The sequence below is a fragment of the Sinocyclocheilus anshuiensis genome, unplaced genomic scaffold (assembly GCF_001515605.1).
Source record: "Sinocyclocheilus anshuiensis isolate Anshui unplaced genomic scaffold, SAMN03320099.WGS_v1.1 scaffold361, whole genome shotgun sequence".
NCBI classification, from domain to species: Eukaryota; Metazoa; Chordata; class Actinopteri; order Cypriniformes; family Cyprinidae; genus Sinocyclocheilus; species Sinocyclocheilus anshuiensis.
Window position 1 is genome coordinate 404942 of NW_015540848.1, and position 22474 is coordinate 427415.

Consider the following 22474-nt stretch of genomic DNA (forward strand, 5'->3'; position numbering starts at 1 on the left):
ATCTCTGAAGCAGTAGTTCACTTAGCTTTAGCATCCACGCTAGCTTGGTCACTCTAGAGCCCCCAAGGGAGCGGCTGGTGGAGCGGTGTGTGAACTCAGCGTAATTCTGCTGATTAATTGCTTTAATTAGGCTCATGCAGGACTTAGCAGGGATGCATTGCATGTAGAAGCACTTTGGACAGTCAGAGGTCAGTGTCCCTGGACCCCTGTTACTTCTGCCTCTGACTTCCTATCCATCACCCAGCAAAGATTGACAGAAGCCTTTCGGAAGTAGCTAGATTCTGCACCACTAAAACAATAATAATGACTGGTGGATTGTAGACTCAGAAGTAAACGCCCACTGCTATGATTGGTTAATAGTTGTGTTTGCCAGCCTACATCCAGATGGACGCTGCTGTGATTTAGGTTACAAACTCATAAATAACTCAATACATATCAAAAGATCTGTAATAACAGACAAAGCAATAGTGATCACGTAATAAAAACAGTTACTCACACTTGTGTGTTGCGACATTACTGTCAGATCCAATACAGTTGGCACAGCATCGTCTTTTAGTTTCTGAAAATCCTGCGTCGAACTGTGTCTTGTTTGTAAATGAACCCACAGTAAAATTAAGTGAACAAAGGAACAAGTTCTTACTAATGTGATCTATTAAAAATAAAGTTAATCAAATAAAGTTTATCGTTTGATTTCTGCGTAGACCTGCGTTCACTTTTCATTTACCTTCTACACATGAGAATCAGTGGGCGGGGCTAAACAGGCAGTGATGTAGAAGCAGGCATTGATCTTCTTCTGCGGAGGCGGTGCTTATCCACACTATTACATCATAGAGTAGAACATTCCAAAAGCTGTCGTTTTGGCAGACTGGCTTCAATATAAGCTGTTTTTAGAGTAGCGACAAAGATTTGAGTTCTGAAACTTAAAGGATGTTTTTATAGCACAATGATCTCTTCAAAAGTGACCTGTTCAAAAGTTTTGGTCAGTAAGACTTTTTTTTTTTTAAATCAATACTTTGATTCAGCAAGGATGCATTAAATTGATCAAAAGTGACAGTAAAGGCATTTATAATGTAACAAAAGATTTCTAATTTAAATAAATGCTGATCTTTTGAACTTTCTATTTATGAAAAAAAAATTATTTGTCACAGCATCGTCTTTTAGTTTCTGAAAATCCTGCGTCGAACTGTGTCTTGTTTGTAAATGAACCCACAGTAAAATGAAGTGAACAAAGGAACAAGTTCTTACTAATGTGATCTATTAAAAATAAAGTTAATCAAATAAAGTTTATCGTTTGATTTCTGCGTAGACCTGCGTTCACTTTTCATTTACCTTCTACACATGAGAATCAGTGGGCGGGGCTAAACAGGCAGTGATGTAGAAGCAGGCATTGATCTTCTTCTGCGGAGGCGGTGCTTATCCACACTATTACATCATAGAGTAGAACATTCCAAAAGCTGTCGTTTTGGCAGACTGGCTTCAATATAAGCTGTTTTTAGAGTAGCGACAAAGATTTGAGTTCTGAAACTTAAAGGATGTTTTTATAGCACAATGATCTCTTCAAAAGTGACCTGTTCAAAAGTTTTGGTCAGTAAGACTTTTTTTTTTTTAAATCAATACTTTGATTCAGCAAGGATGCATTAAATTGATCAAAAGTGACAGTAAAGGCATTTATAATGTAACAAAAGATTTCTAATTTAAATAAATGCTGATCTTTTGAACTTTCTATTTATGAAAAAAAAATTATTTGTGGAAAAAAGTTTATCACTGTCTTCTCAAAAATATTAAGCAGCACAACTGTTTTCAACATTGATAATAATAAGAAATGTTTCTTGAGCAGAAAATCCACATATTAGAATGATTTCTGAAGGATCATGTCACACTGAAGACTGAAAGTTTCAGCTCTGCTCGTCTTTTATTTACAGTTTTCAAATACTTCTCAAATTTGCATCAAATGTTGTGGTGTTTTCCTATGGAGAAAAATACCTTGTTGTGCTCTTTACATCTAAGCCACTGTGTTTATATTTTTCAGGAAATCAGTATACGAATGGTTTACTTATAGCTGACTCTGTGCATTGAACTGGGATAGGAGAAAGTATTATGGCACACTTAGAATTTAAGCTCCACAGTCTGTGTTGATTCCTTAGCGCAGGGGTGTCAAACTCAATTCCTGGAGGGCCGGAGCCCTGCAGAGTTTAGATTCAACCCTAATTAAACACACCTGATCATACTGATCAAGTACTTTAGGCTTATTTGAAAACTACATGGTAAGTGTGTTGGAGCAGGGCTGGAACTGTCAGGGATTCATCACAGTCACTTCAGTCACCATCCAGGATAATTACCCGATCACAGTCACCTGAGTTCTGATCACCCGCACCTGCTGTCACCAATCAAGCCACACTACAAATACACACACAGCACAGTCACTCACTGTCCGGTCTACCGTTCACTCCTACGAACTTCTCTGGACTCTCTCTGCCAAATTCTCCTAGAACGAATTACCTGCTGTTCCTCCCGCGATCCTCCAACAACTCCTTGGAAACTGTTCCACGATCTCCAACGTAACCGGCATCCGATCCTCACCATCAGAACTCAGATAAGCACCCTGGAACCATTCACTGTGTTGACACTCACCTGCCTTTAACACACCTATTCCAGTCATCCCCTTACCCAGTCAATAAACCATCCTGATTTGCACTTACCTGTTGTGTCTGGCCTTGCTTTGTGACAGGAACACAGTTTGACACCCCTGCCTTAGCGTGTTAATGCATTCACACATGCATACACATACATACAGGCAATGTGAAGATTAGAGACTCCTTGTCCTGGAAAGCGATCTGAGAGAGTAAAGAGAAGCCATGCTGCTCCTCATTAAAAATTAATATTGTTCCTTATTACTCTAAGAAAAAGACACAGGCACACACACACAATGGCCTGTTCCAAGTTCAGAACCCAGCAGAGATCTGAGACGGGTAGAGGAAAGTGGGAATAGAGGGCACAAATGACACAGCTGAAAGGAAGTTCATCATCATCATCATCATCCTCCATGACCCAAACCGCATACTTATCTATGGGCACATCTGCACAAGGAGGTGATAGCAGCAGTCTCTTTTGACACCTTGTGCAACCTGTTCCTGAGGTTATCTTCAGATGAGAAGCTTCTCGTCAGCGGTTTTGTTAAGTTTGTGCCCTGGCACATATACGGAGCCCTGAATGCTTTTTACAGCTGAATTATTTGATGTCTGCAAAATTATGATAACAGGTGCACATCATTTCTTGCTATGAACTCAGAACAGCTTCTACTTTCAGAGTGACTTAAATCAATGTTCTTCATACCAATTAACCCTGTTTATCTCCTGATTGCATGTTGTTGGACTTATAGTCTTATAATGACTTATAATGCACTCATCCACACACACACAAACACAAATATATGTAAAATATAAACTTTTTTGGTCTGCTGATGTATACAAATCTACGCCACCACATTCTGCCTCCATTTTGGTATGCAAAACTCACTTTTTACAATCCAATCAACTAATCATATTGTTAATGAGTGTTTGTCTTATTTTACAGTTACAATATCTAAATATATCTCAGAATTAATTGATCGGAGATGCAACACTATATAAGATATTAAGGCTTTTTTTCCAGAGTATGTATCTTTAATTTATATATTTTATGTCTTAATTGCCAAGTATGAACAAGTTATAAATGAGCAAATATTCCGAATGATATAATAAATGAATGAATAAATAAATGTATCAAGTAAATGTTTTTTGGAGAAAATGTCCAAGACCAGTTAAGTGTTTGTTTGTTTTTTTTGCAGTGTTTCAGTTCATTCTCTTAAAATGACTGCTAGCATCACTATTAAGAGCACTTTAGCAACTATCGAAACATGAAAAAACACTCAGAACACCTAAGAAAACCACACAGAAACACATAAAAAGCCTAACCAACAACACAGAAATGCACTAAAATCACTTAGAAGAGCGTAGCAACTACATGAAAACACACAAAAAAACCCCAGAAAGCCTTAGCAACTACACAGAAAAAAACACCCTACATTTTTTACAACCACACAGAAATGCACGGAAGTCACTCAGAACATCTACATACTACAAGCAACATGTTCAAGCTCAAACTACCATAGCAATCACAACTTGTAAAAAATCCCATCCATAAGAAATTAGCAACCACATAGAAACAGGCAAAAGCACTCAGGTTATCTTCATACCAACACATTAAAACACAACGCCTTCGAAACTACACAGCAACACCCTGGCATCATGGCACTGTTTCCTACACTCTAAAAAATGCTGGGTTGTTTCAACCCAACTTTGGGTAAAATATGGACTCACACAACTTTCAAACCAACTTTGGGTCAAATATGGACTAACCCAACTTTTGGGTTAAAAATGTAATGTAAAAATTTAACCCAACGGTTGGGTTAGTCCATATTTGACCCAAAGTTGGGTTGAAACAACCCAGCATTTTTTAGAGTGTATGGTCAAACTGCACTTGGATATTCTTCTGTAAACCTTCAGTCTAAAGATAGAAGCTTGATTTTTAGGCTGAACATTGAAATATACAGTGCACCGCAAGACTTTGGCTTCCCTGAGATTGCCAGTCTTGTTGAATTCTCCCAGATGAAGTTGACAGTGGCAGTCTCCTGACAGCAGTATGTTTAGCCAACAGCACCATTTGCTGTGATTGGAGGCTTTGCCAGCACTGGTGCCTGATGTAAACACAGCCATCTGAGAAGCTCTGCTCAACCACAGCACTGCTTGGCCCCTTTGGACCCAGACCACCATACAATGGCTTTGAGAATTGCTACTAAAATTGGGTGCGAATTTTCATCACTGAATTGGGTGCTATTACCCGAGAGAAAAAGACAATGTGGGACACACACACACACACACACACACACACTCAAAAAATGAGGAGGGAGGAGATACTCGTACCATCAGAATGAGACACAGGGCACCATTTACTTCCCATCAATAGTCTTCAAAGTCCCTAGCAGAGCTGGAATCAATACAGACACAATGTGGACCGTTATACCTGATCCCCACTTAGAGAAGGAAAGGAAATAGGAGTAAGATGACTATATATTTGTATGAAACCAGATACTATAGTGCACCTCTTGTAGTTTCGGTAATTCATGCTAAACAAGCGCATAATTTAAATAACTGCAGTTAAAATGGTCATGTGGTTTCAGATTCAGGAGGGACATGGAAATGCAGCGTGTAGCTCAATGCACATATCTTGAAAGCCAACTAATATAATGTAGTTAATGAGCCCTGCTGCTCTGTACCTAATAAACTAATATACAGATTGAGCTAATGTTGTCTTTTGGGATTTTTCCTTTTTTGTGTGTGGGAATGAACTCACTTTGTCATCTCATTGAGGCTAAAGAACTTACTGTGCAACTTCGTGTGACGTTAGAAATCACTTTCATTATTGCTTCTCTTCTACAGTTCTCCCTGTGCATATGCCATCCTCCGTCTCTCCCTCCCCCCATGCACACAGGCGCAGAGGGGGGTGGATTTGGCCGTATGCTCCCGCCTGGACCGAGGAGCGTGACTTTCAGCACCTCGCAAGCTAGGTGCTAACCGCAGGTCTGCAGAGGTGGAAACATCTCAGTCCATCCTCCACAGAGCCTCAACGAGAAGACGCATGCTCATTATGTGAGTACCCATGGCACGAAATTAGATCATAAATGAATGAACATGATGTTACACATGGTAATGTTTAGGGACATCTTAATGGACTGTCTGAGTGTTGTCCTATATGAAACATTACACTTGAGGCCTGTAATACATCAGGACCGAAGCAAACGCTAAGCAGCGTGTGCTAAGATATGATCTTCTCCAAGGTGAGACTCACCCATAGGATAGAAAAAAAGATCTCATTAATTTCTCCATTGACAGCAATGAGATTCAAAGGCAATAAGAGAAAATGGAGAGAAAATGGAGTCTTCTGCTTCTTAAATTGCTCTCTTGAGTAAAAGACTCAAGTAATCTTACATGTGTCTCCTTTAGAGTGTCACAAGAGATTTCAGTGTCACACACTGCGCTGAGATTGTCACACACACACACACACACACACACAAAATATTCTATATATATAAAATAAAAAACAAATTGTTAAATGCAATAACAGCATATATGCAGAATATTTTGTTTATATATTGATGGATGGATGGATGAACAAGACAAAGACTGAGAAAACTAGTGCTCAGCAGATGCTATATACACACACACACACACACACACACATATAATATGTACTGTATGTGTATAGCAGCATCTGCTGAGCACTATATATACATACATAGAAATGAATCAGCATATTAGAATGATTTCCGAAGGATCGTGTGACACTGAAGACTGAAGTAATGGCTGAAAATCGAATAAAAGAAAACTAATTGAAAAATAAATGTTAAATTATAAATGATTACTGTTTTTACTATGGTTTAGTACTGTGTTTTTGATCAAATAAATGCAGCCTTGGTGAGCATAAGAGACTATTTTCAAAACAAAATAAAAAAACTTACTGACACTAAATGTTTGAATGGTAGTGTATATATTTGGTGTATATACTTTTCTCTGTATATCAGAAATTATATCATTCATTTCCTAAAGACAAAGGTAATACATAGAGACGAAGCATAACTGAGATCTCCATTAAGTTTCCTAAGCTATAAATTAGTGACTTTTTTCCCGTTTTTATTCTATATACTTAAACAGTTCTGGCCTAATTTCAATATACTTTACTAAAGACCAATTGAAATTCAAACGTGCTTTGCAAGTCGATGGTATGTGGGTGTAAGTTGGGGTATCTGATCGCATCCCCTCACTTTAGTGATGCATGGTGTTTGGGTTCCTCTCTGACACAAAGCTAATGCGCTGTAATGGATTGCAAATGAACTGTGCCAAGGACACCACCAATTCATCACACCTGAGAGGGCTGCAGATTCCACCGCTGCTATCGGGGGAAAAACAGCAAAACGCTTTGACTTAAAATGAATGGAGCAGATATAGAGTTAATCAGCATTTATGGCAGGATTTCCTCTCGCTGCTTTAAATCTGCAAAATGTCCGTCCGAGAAGGGATGGGTGGGGGGGAATAAATGAATGATCTCCTTTAAACGTTATCACAGAATTGGCCTAATGTCTACTGTGCAGTGGAAATGAGATCAATTCTATATAATTGGTCTAGTATCACTGAGATTTTGGCACTACATGCAAGAGTACAGAGAGAAATTATAAATTACCACACACCTCTTTGTGTAGAAGTGCATGTTGAGTTCTGCATGGCAAAAAGAGGTTTGTGGTAATTGGAACCATAAAATGAGCTGCGGTATAGTCAAATCCCTTCTGCATCTTTACTAAACATTTCAAACAAATCCTCTCTTTATTTTAAATGAACTATGTGCTGTAGACAGAATCTCTGTAAAGGGCTAGTTCACCTCAAAATGAAATTCTGTCATTATTTACTCATCCTCATCTCAGTCCAAGTCCAAGTACATTTTAGATTTTTCTTTCTTCAGCATGTGATGTAAGACGTTAGAAAGGAATTTCATGATGCTCTATTCTATACAGTTAGTAGATGGAGCTCTTAATCTTAAAAAAAAAAAAGACAAAAAGTACCATTAAAGTAATCTATATTATTTATATTCCAGGTCTTCTGAAGTGATGAGATCAGAGAAGAGCAGACAGAAAAATCTTCTCTTCCACCTTTGGTCTCAAATCTCAATGTCTAATTCTAATAGCATCATAACATGTTTTGCTGCACCATATTTGAATGCATTTAAAAAAGTAGCATGAATAGATTAAATATAGACTGCCATTCAGAAGTTTGGAGTCAGTAAGATTTTATGGTTTGAAAGAAATTAATAAATATATTAATAAAGGATGCATTAAATGGATTAATAGTAACAGTAAAGAATTTTACATTGTAACAAAAAAAAAAAAATCTTGGTAATTTTTGGAAAATGGAAAACAGCAGCCTCAAAATTCTGCTAAACTTTTTCTTTTGGCCACAAAGGCATGTGGCTATATGGTATGAAGCTCAGAATATTATATGTTGAACATCTCTTTTTAGTTTAACGTGCCTCTGCTTATCTGTACTATTGCATTCATTCATCAGCTATAATCAGTGATGTTACACTATAGAGGCCATTCCCACACACACAGATCCTGGGAGTGTCCTTTATTGATCTGTTTCCTGGGTCAAAGTGCAGAGAAATCACACAGTGCACCAGGACCAAAAGCAACCAGGAAGCCTGTGTCATTCACTCCCCCTCATTCCCCTGATGAAGGCAGCCCGCAGCTCTGGAGAAGATGATTGGAGGAATGATGAATAACATCACTCGGCTCCTCCTACCCGTGACAGGACTGTCCAACAGTTACGTTTATGACCTTTTCTAATTTCACCACACCATGTATAGTTTATCACAAGGACTCTATGATCATTTAGCCTTCCCTTATAGTTTGCAAATAAAGGAACCAAAGCAAAATGAATGCAGAAAAGCTCTTAAAAGGGATTTTGCTCATGCAGATGTGCTTCCTCAGTAGAGGGTCAACTGAATGGGGGAGACAGAAGTTCCAGAATAGCATGAGTACTCCTACACATGCACCTGCCAACCATCAGGTAGAAAGAAGCAAATGCAGGAGAGAGAAAGCAAGCGATAGAGAAGAGAGCAGGCGAGAAATGAGATGTGGAACAGACTGTTCTGTTGCACTCTGATCACTGCCGTCACATTCAACCTGCTTTCAGAGCTGAATCAGAATGAGGATGATTCAAGTGGTATTCCACCCGGGCCGTCTCCCAATCCAATATTAATAATGCCCCTGAGTCCCTCATTATGTTCCCTCCTGTCTGAGCGGCAGAGGAGAATTTTGTCCTGATACTGGCAGAGGTTGTCTAGATGTCGCAAAAAAAAAAAAAAAAAGATCTGCTGTTTCGTGTCCTGCATTTGAGAAGTTCAAAATGAGAACTGGCTTGCCAGTACATTAGTTCTAAATAAGATCATTATTCTTTTAAACAAATGGCTTCTGTCATTGTTTAAATGGACAGTGCACCCAAAAAATGAAAGTTCTGTCATCATTTACTCACCCTTATGTCACCCATATGACTTTCTTTTTTCTGTGAAACTCAGAAAGATATATTTATAGCTGTTTAAGCTGCAGTTTCCTAATTTCTAAGTGAACAATTGCAAATGTGAATCTGTTCCATCATATGGCTTCAAAAGACTTGGAACATTTGGTCAAACAGGTTTAGAATGACATGAGGGCATAAAACGATGTCACAATTTGGACCTTTAAAATGTAGAAAAAGATGCACTACTGTTTAAAAAATTGGGTCCATAAGACATTTTTAAATGTTTTTGAAAGATGCATTTATTTGATCAAAAAATACAGTACAAACAGTGAAATAATGCTGTGAAATATTATTACCATTTAATATAGCTGTTTTCTATAGGAATATTTTAAAATGCTATTCATTCCCACAAAGCTGAATTTTCAGCAACCATTATTGCAGTCCTCAGTGTTACGTGATCCTAGAATTTTTATAACAATGTAAATGTCTTTACTGTCACATTGTTCAATTAAATGAATCCTTGCTATCTATCTACCTAATGAACTTTTGTGAACTTCCAGTAATAACTTTTTTTCATTCGATCAACTGTCATCATTTACTCACTTTGGTTCTCCCTTTAATGTCACAGCTGAATATATCAAGCTAGAAATATGACACCTCGAAACTGTAATGATCATCTGACAAGGCAATGAGAAAAGGCATTGAATGAAACAGCTCTTCTCTTACAGGTTAACCTGACAGAATGTTTTGGCAGTGTATATGCTGCTCTTCCAGGATGTTTTTTTTCTCCTACTGTTCATCACATCACTGGTGTTTATAGGATAAGTGGATCATAGTATTGAAGTGTTATAGAGAGTGAGCATGCCAAAGAAAATATGGTTGGACTTTTCCTTTGGTAAGTGTAGAGCTGAACTGGGATGATTGTTTTGGGGCAAGTGGCCTGTGTGAGCGAACTGAAGCATGCAGTAGTGTTGTAATACTGCGTAATGCCACTCTGGACCTGGGTCATTAGCTGGGCAGATCCATGCCAGGCTGGTAATCCTTATCTGATCAGTTTATGAGCTTAATCCGTCTCTACAGCAGAGCCAGGCTATTCTGTCTATATCACACATACATAAAAATATGACCTTTTGAAACCAAAAAGTCTTACACATGACCATTTTGATCACATGATTCACAAATACTAGCACAACACGGCCACACTGGTTCAGTCGACCTGTATGAGACCTCACACACACTTGCTTACAAAGAGCAGATTTGTGAGTATGAACTAGCGAGAGGTGAGAAAAATGCACGAGTATTTTTCACCCCTCCTGCTGAGATGGCGCTGGTTATCTCTTCAAGCACACGCTTTGGCTGCATGCGAGTGGAAAACTTGTGCAGGAAGTCCATTCATTAGCAGCAGCCCCCCGTGGCCTGGAAAATATTCACAGCGACTCAAAGCATTCAGGAGAATGATCTGTCTTCTTGGGAAAGTTGCTGTCACAGAGATTCGGAATGATAAGTGTTGGGTATGCGAGGAATATAACTGTGCCTCCTTTGTCACTGTACTTTGCTGCGCTGTTTCTTTGCTCTCGCTGTACTGTACCCCACATACATTGTTAGCGTAATGAAGATTAATAACGCAGATTACCTGTAGTTCTGCTGAAGTACACTTGGGGTCTGAGTCACTACAGTAATGGTGGCCCACCTTATACTAGCTTGTGTTCTTTCATGGCAATGTTTGTTCATGTGTACATGCATGCACTGCAATGTCATGCTGATGGATATTTGCTTCCACTCACTATAGGGACACATTCTAATCTGCAGTGGCACTATAATGGCTCCGTGGGTGTCCAGAACAAGACCTTAACAAGCTGTCATCTTTCACTGAGAGGTGCGATAACAGAAAGTGCATTGTGCTTTGCTTTTGTGTTGTAAAAAATAGTAGAAACTTCGCCCTAATTATCTGGTTTTACACTTTTTGCTTTGTGATTGAGGATGGAAATAAAAAAGTTATAAGTTGAAAATGTGCGGTGGCCATTAAAAGTATTTGGACATTTAAGCCTAGTTTAAAAGTTTACGAATTGTATTAGATAACAAGATGTCGAACTAAGTGGCATCTGCGAACAAAAGATGCTAGACTTTTTTTGCATAAGTAACTTCACATTTCTTACTATAAAAATGACTTTTAATCAGCTGGATTCATGGTCATTTATGATTTTTCGAGTCAGTTTAGCTCAAGATTAACCACAAGTGTAGTTCATAATCCACTGAGTTTTAAATCCACTAAACTCTGACACTCAAAAGAAAAGGCCCATTGTACGGTGTTAATATGAAGGCATTTTATGTATTGATGTTTCACTGGTGTTTTACCTGTGTTTTAAAATATGCAGTGCATAGTGTGTTTTAGGCTTCAAATAAATGCCTGTAAACTTAACAGAAAATGTACTGGTAGTTCTCTACAGATTGTTTTCTAGAAGTGTACATTTTGTCCTCATTTTTGTCTGTGTCTATTATATTATCTTTTAAAACAAACGACAACTACATGCTTTTTCTTAAAGTGTGCTTGTGCTATTTATTTTAATAAATGCCTCTTGGTTTTTATCTAATGACATCCATATGTTTTTAAGTATGCCTTTGAGGTGTTGAAACATTGCAAGTTCATTAAGAACAAAATAGATCTGCTGACATTAGAAATAAATGCAAATGTACTGAAAGAAACTGAAATATATGAGAATAAAAAGTGAATGGATACATGACCCAGCTTAGCTACAAGAATAGCTTTAAGATTCTCTATAAACAGGGCTCTCTATAAATTATTTGCTCAAAGCAGACTGGCGTATACCTCTATTATTGACACTAGCTTTATTTTAAGAATTGTAAGAATTTGATATTAATCTAATGGATATACAATACTGTCCAGAAGATTTTTTTTAAAAGAAAGTCTTACTTTTATTTAACAAGGATGCATTAAATTTATAAAATGTGACATTAATAATGCTAAAAAAAAATTCATTTTCAAATCAATGCTGTTCTTTTGAACTTTCTATTCATCAAAGAATCCTGAAAAAAGGTTATCCACAAAAATATTAAGCAGCACAACTGTTTTCAGCAATGATAATAGTAAGAAATGCTTCTTGAGCACCAAACTCAGCAAATCAGAATGATTTTTAAAGGATCATGTGAGACTGTGGAGTAATTTACATTTTAATATATTAAAGTAGAAAACTGTTGTTTTACATTGTAATAATTCACACTTCAGCATAAGAGACATTTTTCAAAAACATTTTAAAAAATCTTACCGACCCCAATTTTTTTAAATTAGTGTACAGTAAGTATAAAGATGCTTATGCTTTCCAAATACTGGCACCAATTGAAAAGAACCATTTCATGTAGATGTAATATACATTGGTTCTCTTCTGTTGCTCAGGAAGTTATAATGCATCTGATTGAGCCAAGCAAGATATGCAAGTCTTTTTGTAGGTGTGATCCTCTGGATTGGTCTATAGTGTACTTTATACGGGGGTGGGAGTAGATGTTAAATATCTGAAGCATTGCTAATATTGCTGAGGACAGTCCAGTGAGGGTGTTTCCCCTCTCTCATCAGTTTGGAGCACTCCAGGGACAGATTACACTCTGATAACACTCTTGCCCACCTGCATGCTGTAAATCTATTCCTCCCCAGCAAATCATCTTCTGCACTGACCACTGAGATTTACATCCTGGCCTGCCTACACACAGTCTATGAGATGGCAGTGCAAGACGGGCTCTGAGAGGCGGCACCTGGTTGATGGATACAACCGTGTAGGTTGAGGGATAAGTGTTATTTACTGTTGCAGCTAATTGCTTTTGTCATAGTCTGAGCGTGAGATCTGTGTGAGCCTGAACTGAGAACAGAAGGAATAGAGACGCTTCACATTAAAGCAGCACAATCCTCGTCTAATTAAGACTTATCATAGACCCACACCTAATTTTGCAAATGAGCTGGCTGTAATCAACAATTTAAATGTATGTTCTACTAAGTGTGTTGTTGTTTATCCAGTGATCACTTTGCCTGTTCAAAAACTGTAGGATTTATTTTGTCACACACACAGACTTATGCTGGCAGTTTATTAGCTGAACCGAATCAAATGGTATTGCTATTCCAAAGAATTTGACCTCGGTGTACAATATCTGTGTAACTGAGAGCTAAAATGAATCACAAATTACAACTGACTGACTATCATGTGGAATTCTGTGGTGCCAGTGACACACAGATGCAATACAAACCAAGCTATTAGGAAATATTTTACATGGAAATGTTCATCAGGCCCCACTTGGATGGTTCTCATGAAGCACTTTTTGATCCAAGAGATTTCTACACATCAAGGTTTTACGCCTTGAGTCTTTTAGGTCATTTGACAGACAAAATTAAAAAGCAGATGTTAAGGACACACTCACAGATGTGGTCAAAGTCACTCGTCTTGCCGTAGTCAACATATGGCTATGAGAACTCATGCTGTCATGATGATCAAGATCAACATCAGTCTCCCCTGTCAATATGCCTTGTAATTTAACTCATTTGACTGGATATAAAGCTACACGGATTTTCCTCAATAGATCTTCCTGTGCTTTAGAAGCAGCAGAGGATGTGTACAGATAGCATATGGCCGTGTGCCTCAGAGACCCAGGCCATCTTCTGTGCCTCCTCTGAGCCCTGGTGAGCATGAGGATTTGTTATGCTCTGTGACCTCACAAGGTGACATTGCTAGGCCAAAGTCAGCAGTCAGTGCAGCCACTGAAGCATGACAGGAAATCAGCTGTCTGTGTATGCTGACCTGACTTACAGAGAGCATTTCTAAACATGGTGCATGCGAGTAGCGATTTCTTTTCCAGGTGTTACCTAGTGGAAGTCCCAGTAGTGCACACATGCATTTATCTGCTTTTACATCCATAACTTTCCCCTGTGGGAAAATCCATCTTAAAGGGATAGTTAACCCTAAAATGTAACTTTTGTCATAATTTTTTCATCCATTCTTATAAATAATGGTTCCCAAAAGAGGGTTTTTTTTTTACAGTGATGCCCTAGCCTCTTTTTTTTTTTTTTTTTTGGTTCCACTTAGAACCTTTTAGAACCTTTTTCCACTGCAAATAATCTTTTTTGGAATGAAAATTATTTTTCATGGAACCATAGATGCCAATAAAGAACCTTTTTTTTAAGTCTTCATTTTAAATCTGTATGACTGACTTTCTTCTGTAGAACACACACACAAAAAATATTTTGGTTCTTTTTTTGTCCATACTGTGAACATCAATGGGGTTCAGTGTTGCTTTGGGCTATCATTGTAGGGACAAAAACATTTTTCAAAATATCTTCTTTTGTGTTCCACGGATGAAAGAAAGTCATTTGGGTGAGCATATAATGACAAAATTTTTATTTTTGGTTCAACCCAAAAAAGCTGCTAGCTCTGGTAGATGGTTTCTAGCTGGCCTAAGCTGGTCATGAGCTGGTCCAAGTTGGTCATGAGCTGCAGCAAGAATATATTAAACAAGTTAATAATGATACGTGTTCAAACCGGTTTTTAGATCATGGCCATCTTAGACCAACAAGAACCCAGTTAACAACTTCATAAGAGACAGCAATGTGTTTGGGCTATCTGGCAAAGTAGACCCTGTTTAACATCTTTACGCATCAGTTTTAGTATTGTGCGCCGCTGTCGCTGTCCGTGGTTCTGAACGCGGAGCTGTTAAACCATCACTAGAGCAGCAGGCCTAAGATGCGTTTCCGTAACAACCGACGGGAACACGTGTGCACATGCTGAGATGGACCCTCTAATGCAAATGGGGGACCGCTAAACGTCATCTGGTGGATAAACGAGAGCATGATGAAAGTCGTCTTACCTTCCAAGCAACATGTCCTCCACAGTCCCGAGTGGGTCATCACTTCTTCGTTCTTCTTGCTGGTCTCGTTCTCGTTGTTGCTCTTGATCTTACACACGCCGCGCGAGTACAGCCAGTAGTCCGTGCCCACCGCGATGGTCATGAGACTGAAGGCGGCGAACGCGCCCACCGTGGTCAATAACATCTGAACTCCGCGGTCAAACACACCCATGTTTCCGCATTCCATGAAAGGGGGACCCCCTTTCCTCTTGATGTATAGGAAATAAATATTTGAAAATTTACGGGACCAAATCAAATTTAAAAAATGGGATATATTTGAGCGAAAGGAGGGGGAAGGGGGAGGATGCGGTAGGAACCTTATGGTTGCGTTTGGGTGAGAACCGATTAAGGAAGAAATAGGTGAGCCTTTCTGGCTTTTTCGTTTGTTTTTGGAGTGGAACGGTACGCTTTCCGCACTGTTCCAACAAAGAGCAATTTTACCGTCCTAAATCGTTTGTCCTTGTCTCTCTTTTTTTCTAAACAAGGTAAGATATGCAGCAGCTAGTGCTACAGCTTAAATTTACACGAACATTCACGCTACAAAGCCACTAATCAAAGATAATAATTAATTGCCGAGGCCTTTAATAGTGGCCCGAGCATGTAATTCAAACGCCACGGCAATTAAGCCAGTGTTGAACAATGCTCGGTTTTAATTATGACAATTTAGGCGCGTAGATTTGATGTGATAGGAATTGAGGATAAATACTGGTTTAGGAAGAATGTGGAATTCAGACTGGCGTTGATGGAGCAATGGAAGGCTTTGCTTCGGATCGGAATATATCTAAACAATTCGATGTGTTACAACAACTGTTGACCTACGTAGCTGCTTAACAAACGCTGTCCTCTCTTAATATGGCTAAGCAAATCCTAGTCTATTCTAATCAAGAGGGAAAGACGCAGAGAGGAAGAAAACCCCCAGAAAGGACAGGGAAAGCTCTATTGAAGTGCAGGAGCAGAAAAAAAATATAGGATAGATGGATGGATGGCCAGGATAGTCCAGTTCAAAACCAACAAAAAGAATGTCCAGGTGAATCTAAATCTGCTGCTGCCGCTCTCGCATCAATTTAACAAATCAAGTCAACGATGGAATGAGAGAATTAATTGAGAACGAAACATAAATGAGCAAAATGGAATAATAAAATAAAGCACTACTATATATCCTTTTTCCTAAAATTCTGATCCCCAGTTTCCATATGTATCTCCTAGCTCTTTGAAGGTCTCTTCCGAAAATGGCAATCTGCTGTTGAATATGGTGCCGTCGAAGATCCGGTTAGAGCAGGGAGCATCCAGCAGAACAAGCCGACCATTACTAGTCATAGAGCCGGCTAGAGAAGACCGAGAAGGCGGAGGCGCCGGAACTGCTGTGGTCGACACCCGCCACTGGTGCTCGCTTATCCAAATCCGCGCTGGCTTTCTCGCACCCAGAACCGTCCCGCTTGCAGAGCTCTTGCGCCATGTAAAAGACAAAAAGACCTGATAATGAGGAACGTGGTGTGCTGGGTCTGCTTCTCTCCCCTTTGCTTGTGTGCTAGTGAAGATTTGGGAGAGGGATGTAGGCAGGCGTGCTGTGGCTCAGACAGAGGGAGGGAGAGAGAGAACGAGAGAGAGGGAGTGAGAGAGAAAATTATACAACAGAGAAGGGACGTGCGGCGACAGAAAAGGGTGCAGTTTAAAACTCTTATTTGGACGGAGCGAAGCATACGGATATGAACTCATTCTCGAATTAATATAGTGGATTTGAAACGATGCTTACATGGCTGGGTTGTAACAGACTACATGTTATGTGGATTATGTAATCAGTTTTTTTGACAAAAACAAGATCCTTTTATTAGTAGCTAAAATAGCCTATGCTACATTTTAAGATACAGGAAATTTGCACTCGACCATGTAGCTGATCATTAACTATTATAAAGACATTTTAAAAACACATTTTTTGTTATTTGTTTGTCATTTGTAAATAATATTAAACAAATAAAAAAGTATTAATATAAAAAATATAGGCTATAAATGATGATAGGACTTCTATTTTGTATGATTCTAATCTTAACGAAAAGCGTTCGATAACCGTACTGTTGCCATGGCTACCAGCTCAGACGATATCAAATTCTGTTCCGAGCGGCAGCGCACTCATTTTAACATATTGCAATTTAATGTAGTTGCACTTACTGAAACCTTTGAGATAATAAATTGACATATAAAATGACATAAATTTATGCTTTAAAGAGTGTCGACCTTGCCTTTGCAGCATTTTTAATGCTGTTCTCACAATGCATTATTATAAGCCATTTATTTGGCTCCTGCACCTCCAGCAATACATTGCTATTGGCTTATTTGCTATTCATATTGATTGTATGATCTTAATATATCATCCTTATTCATTGTCCCATTGCCCACTTGTACAGCATACATGTCTCTCCTGTCATCAGTTAGTTCAATGGTTCACAATAAATCAATTATCTGATGAAAATAACACACAGTATTGGAATAGCTTTGTCTAGTAAAAACAAAAGTGAGAAAAAGGCTTATTCCCTAATTTGCACCGACTCCTGTGCAAAGGAATGCAAAGCCGCATAATATAGCTTGTTACCGTGCTAGAGCCTCCTTTAGAGCCCTTTTAAGTTTCATGCATACAGCAACCGACTCTACCGCCCCCTTCTCCTGACCAAAGGACATGCTTAAAATTCTAGTCTGGTACAGTGCTGGACCACTCCGGATTCAAAGCGCAGACGACAGATGAGGAGAGCACACTGACAGATACAGAGAGGAAGGGGACGGGAATATATAGGGTAGTAGATTTACTGAAGCATGGAATTGGGGAGTGTGATTTCAGATTTGTAGAAAAGAAAAATATAGCATATAGGACATTTGTTTGTGTTCACAAGCATAAATACATCCAAAGCTATGGTTATCAGTGGGGGCAGAAGGATGGGTGTAAATGTAGTGCATGCCAATACCTTAGTAAACATAATATGCACAAACTAATGTCAGGGGCAAATATGATAGAGGTGGTGCTAGAGCATGAGAAAGTGGTGCAGACTGGCTGGTCTCCATCATTAGTCTCTGTGTGTTTGCCCACTCTGTTCCTGCACACTAATCCGGCCTCTATTAGCTGTGTCATGATCACTGGAATGAACAATGAGCAAACAGGAGTTCTGGCTTTGGCCACTGAGCCCGAGTATGTGTTCTGCTGTGAACCAGTAGGGAATGATTAAATGGACATAAGTGAATGGGTATTTTAGAGACAGAAGTATGTAAATAATGTTGGAGCATATTGCTGTGTAGCGTCAACGTATGATATAAAATCCCAGCCATGTTAGTATTGCAGAAATTTGCCTGAAGTGAACCTATCGTAAGCAACAGAGTATATTTACTGTGAAATATTACCTGAGCTACCGCTGTGCCTATTATCAGTTTACGGCTAATGTTTTGAGGTGCATGGAGTTTATTATCAGAGGCTTTAAAGTGATACTGAAATTCAGTGCGGCTCCATTATCCCTGAGCAGTGGGGGGGCCATCATGTGTTTTTGGAGTTGCTGCTAAAACGGCTCTCTGATGGTGTGGCTCCTGCTGGTTTTGGGCTTCACTGGCACATGGAAAACTCTGGAATTCATTCCCTACGATTGAGGTCCGTGTTCACGGTACATACTTCCCACGTGGACCTTTAATGTCAGCTAAACATTAGCCTGCAAAAGACCAACGCTAATCAACTGCTTGTTAAAACACCCCTTGAGCATTGGCTTAAGCAATGCTTAAAGTGAATTGTGCTCTGCAGAAGAGAGAGAGGGAGTGAGAATGAGTGGTGGAACCGCAAAGGATAAGGTAGCTCTCTGAACTGCCTCCTTTTTTGTGGTTTCGTTAATTGGATGTGATTATGTGGAGTCACTTGGTAAAACTAGCCTCAGGGCACACTCTGTCTTAGGGGTAGACACTATTTCCCTCTGCTGAAGGTCCCGTAGATAATTGATACACTGGTTTCGATACACATTGCCTTTGTGTTGCCATGTGCATTTGGTCTAACACAGGAGTCTAGATGAGGTCTTTTTGAGGTCTGAATAAATCACTCAGGAACTAGTGCTTGTATAGTCTTAGTGACACACCCTTCATTTTATGTATGCAACTTAGACGATTTGGTTAAAAATGCAGGTTTTGGTTGGCTAAAATTACATGTTCACACTTGGATTTTTGTGACAATATTTTGAAAGTTTGATTCAAATGAGTCCTAATTGTGAAGGAGGCAGTTCAACTAAAAATAAAAATTCTGTCAACATAAACCTGTATCACATTATTTCTTCTATATATCACAAAAGACAATATGTTTGTTTATATCTGTGCTTTGTTTTTAGTTTATTTTATTTTAGTTTATTTTATCTTTTTTTTTTTTTTTTTTTTGTGAAAGCCAGTGGGGTTCAATGCTGTTGTATTCTTCAAAATACTTACTTCTGTGTTTGCAGAAGAAATACATTTCAGTACAGGTTAGAAAAAAAAACAGAATTGTTATTTTTAGGTAAACTATCCCTTTAAAATTACACAAATATGTACACAAAGGAAACATTATTTACTTTTCGTGATGTTTTCCATTTTAACTACATAAAAACATTTTTTTCACATAAAAAATGTGGTTCTTCAGTGGTTCTTTGAGGTGGTTGAGGTGCTATATAGCACCACTGCCATACAAAGAACCCGTTAAGCCCATATATAGTTCTTTAAAGGTTCTCTAACTCTCTTATTCTCTTAGTTTAGTTGGGGAAAGGATTAAAAACAACATTAAAATACAGTGTATTTCCTGAAGATAACATGTACTTAACCTTTTTGCCCCCAAAGTCCCCCATAAGGAAATATTCCAGGGTCCCCAAACAAGACTTTTTGGCCTCAGAAAAGCATAAAAGTGATTCAGCTTTTGCCATTGTAATAAATTCCCATTCATAGCAAACATATGAGAGTGGAATAACATATCTAAAATCTAAGGAGGAGAATGGGGTTCCTCTTATGTTTCTACATAACACCATTTGACAAAAGTGCTGTATAACACTTAAAGTGGTTCCCCTATGATTACAAGCCAATGAAGCACTTTTAATGCTATTTAGCACTTTTTTAGAGTGTATCTATTTTTGGTTGACTAGAATTTCCTTGTGTTGTGTGACTTCTGCTGCTATTGTGTGCTCTAATGCTCTATTAAGCACCATGAAACTTGATAACAGTTAGAAACAACCAAACATTCAACTATGCTGTGGCAGTACTTTAAGTGCATGGCTCCATCAACAGGCTGTGTTTGATGCCTATAGCTTGTTGCCTTACACATTGACACCAGCTACTGAGGACGCAGCAGGTTAGTATGTCTGACAGCAATGCCCTGAAGCAGTTCTTTATGTATTTGCACTAAGATATGCTTTATTCCATTCCTTTTCTAAATAAACGAATACAAATCATATGCTAAAAAAGGCATTGTGGATAAAAATCACTTTTCTTGTCATTGGAATCCTGAGGATTGTAGAGTGGTGATACACTGCTCTGGATGAGGAAGCTATTGTATTGCCTGAGGGGAGACACTGACATACTACACAGTATATGACTGCATTTGACAGCATCACACTTCTGACTTACCATCTGCCTTCACCAATTCTGCTCCTATTTTGGTGCTTGTACCCAGACACACACATACACATTGGACCTTAGCAATCTTCCCTCTAGCGAACTATTTTGCTGTAACTACTTCCCTTGACGTCAGTACAGTGGACTAGAATGCCCTCTTTTCATCTTATGTGGGGCAGAATTTAACTGGATGAACAGGCGGAGCTATTTGCCTGCCAACCCAAACTTTTAATAGAAAAATCCTTGCCGTTTCTTTTTCAGAATTAAAAAAAAGTCCTGTGCATGATGTAATCTCCTTCCCTCTCTCTCTCTTCCATATTCTCTCGATTCTCCCACCAACCCCTCGTTCCTGCTCCCCGTTACCTTGTGTGTGAATCTCCATCCTGTTCTCAGGCTAGGGAGAACAAAGCTGAGGGAGAATCAATATGTTTTCAATTTGCAGCAGTGACTTGCTCCCTCGCATTCTAATTACAGCTTCTGCTCTTTCTAAGTCTCTCGGCAAGCGAACTAGGGAGAGAGACGCCACACTGCCACCACCGTTCACAGCATCACTGAAACATCCAGCTGCTGGAGTCGGTTTCAACTGTCATAACGTCATGCTGAATATGAGGTCATAACTGCATTATGTAATTATTACCAAAGCCAATCAGAATGGAAAAAATGCAAGACTTTTGTAGAGCATAACACACTACCATATATATATGTCTGTCTGTCATCTATCGGTCTTTCTGTCATCCGTCTGTCCGTCTGTCTGTCTATCTATCTATCTATCTATCTATCTATCTATCTATCTATCTATCATCTATCTATCATCTATCTATCCATTCGTCCGTCCGTCCGTCCATCCGTCCGTCTGTCTATTTGTCTGTATGTCCGTCTGTCCGTCCGTCCGTCCGACCGTCCGTCCGTCCATCCATCCATCCATCCATCCATCCATCCATCCATCCATCCATCTATACAATACAATACAATTTTATTTATATAGCACAGTTTAAAAACAACCGGAGTTGACCAAAGTGCTTTACAACACTATACCAACAATAGGCAAATTAAAACAGTTATAAAACAAAATAACACATCAAATATACACAGAACATACACAAGCTGTAAAAATGTGTGGCGTTCCTGAGAACAAAGTGGATTTAACAAGGTAGGGGCAGTTCTGATGTGAGAGGGCAGACTATTCCAAAGTTTTGGGCCGACAACCGACAACGCACGGTCACCTCTCGTTTTTAGCCTTGTCCTAGGAACATGCAGCAAGTCAGAATTAGTAGATCTGAGCGATCTCGACAAAGTATGAGGCTGTAACAACTCGGTTAAGTACAGTGGGGCCAACTTGTGAAGAGATTTAAAAACAAAAAGTAGAATTTTAAAATCAATTGTGTACTTTACTGGAAGCCAGTGAAGTGATATTAAAACCGGTGTAACAGTCTCATATTTGCACTTTCCAGTAAGAAGCCGAGCTGCTCTCATATTTAGTAAGAAGCCGAGCTGCTGCGTTCTGGACTAACTGCAGACGAGAAACACAGGACTGAGGGGACTGAGGAAACAGAGAATTACAATAGTCAAGCCTGGATGTAACAAATGCGTGTATTGCTATTTCAAGCTTCTTTAATGATAAAAATGACTTCCCTTTGGAGAGAAGGCGGATATAATAAAAAAACAGGCCTTAACAACGGTACTTATCTGTCAAATTTGAGGTTATTGTCAAACCAAACACCCAAGTTTCTGACACAGGTGGTACTGTATGGACTATTCATTTTAGTCAAATTATATTGCGTATAAGGTTTAAAATATTTTTTTGCTGTCTAATATAAATAATATTTTCATATATATATATATATATATACATATATATATATACTGTATATATAGTTTTT

The 22474-nt window shown here is 38.8% G+C and overlaps 1 protein-coding gene, 1 long non-coding RNA gene and 1 pseudogene across 2 annotated transcripts in view; 1 reads left to right on the forward strand and 2 right to left on the reverse strand.

The window, feature by feature from the left end:
- The window catches only part of LOC107687646 (uncharacterized), a 97164-nt gene extending 86152 nt beyond the window's left edge, over nt 1–11012 (forward strand). Inside the window, exons 2-3 of the long non-coding RNA XR_001634150.1 lie at nt 5478–5687; nt 10894–11012. This is a non-coding gene — a long non-coding RNA (uncharacterized LOC107687646). The remainder of the gene's footprint in view (nt 1–5477; nt 5688–10893) is intronic.
- The window catches only part of LOC107687643 (voltage-dependent calcium channel gamma-2 subunit-like), a 94019-nt gene extending 77455 nt beyond the window's left edge, over nt 1–16564 (reverse strand). Inside the window, exon 1 of the mRNA XM_016485046.1 lies at nt 14967–16564. Coding sequence (XP_016340532.1) covers nt 14967–15192 — 226 coding nt within the window. The 5' untranslated portion in view covers nt 15193–16564. The remainder of the gene's footprint in view (nt 1–14966) is intronic.
- Nucleotides 16565–17680: 1116 nt separating this feature from the next.
- LOC107687651 (uncharacterized) overlaps nt 17681–22474 on the reverse strand; it is an 8363-nt pseudogene continuing 3569 nt past the window's right edge.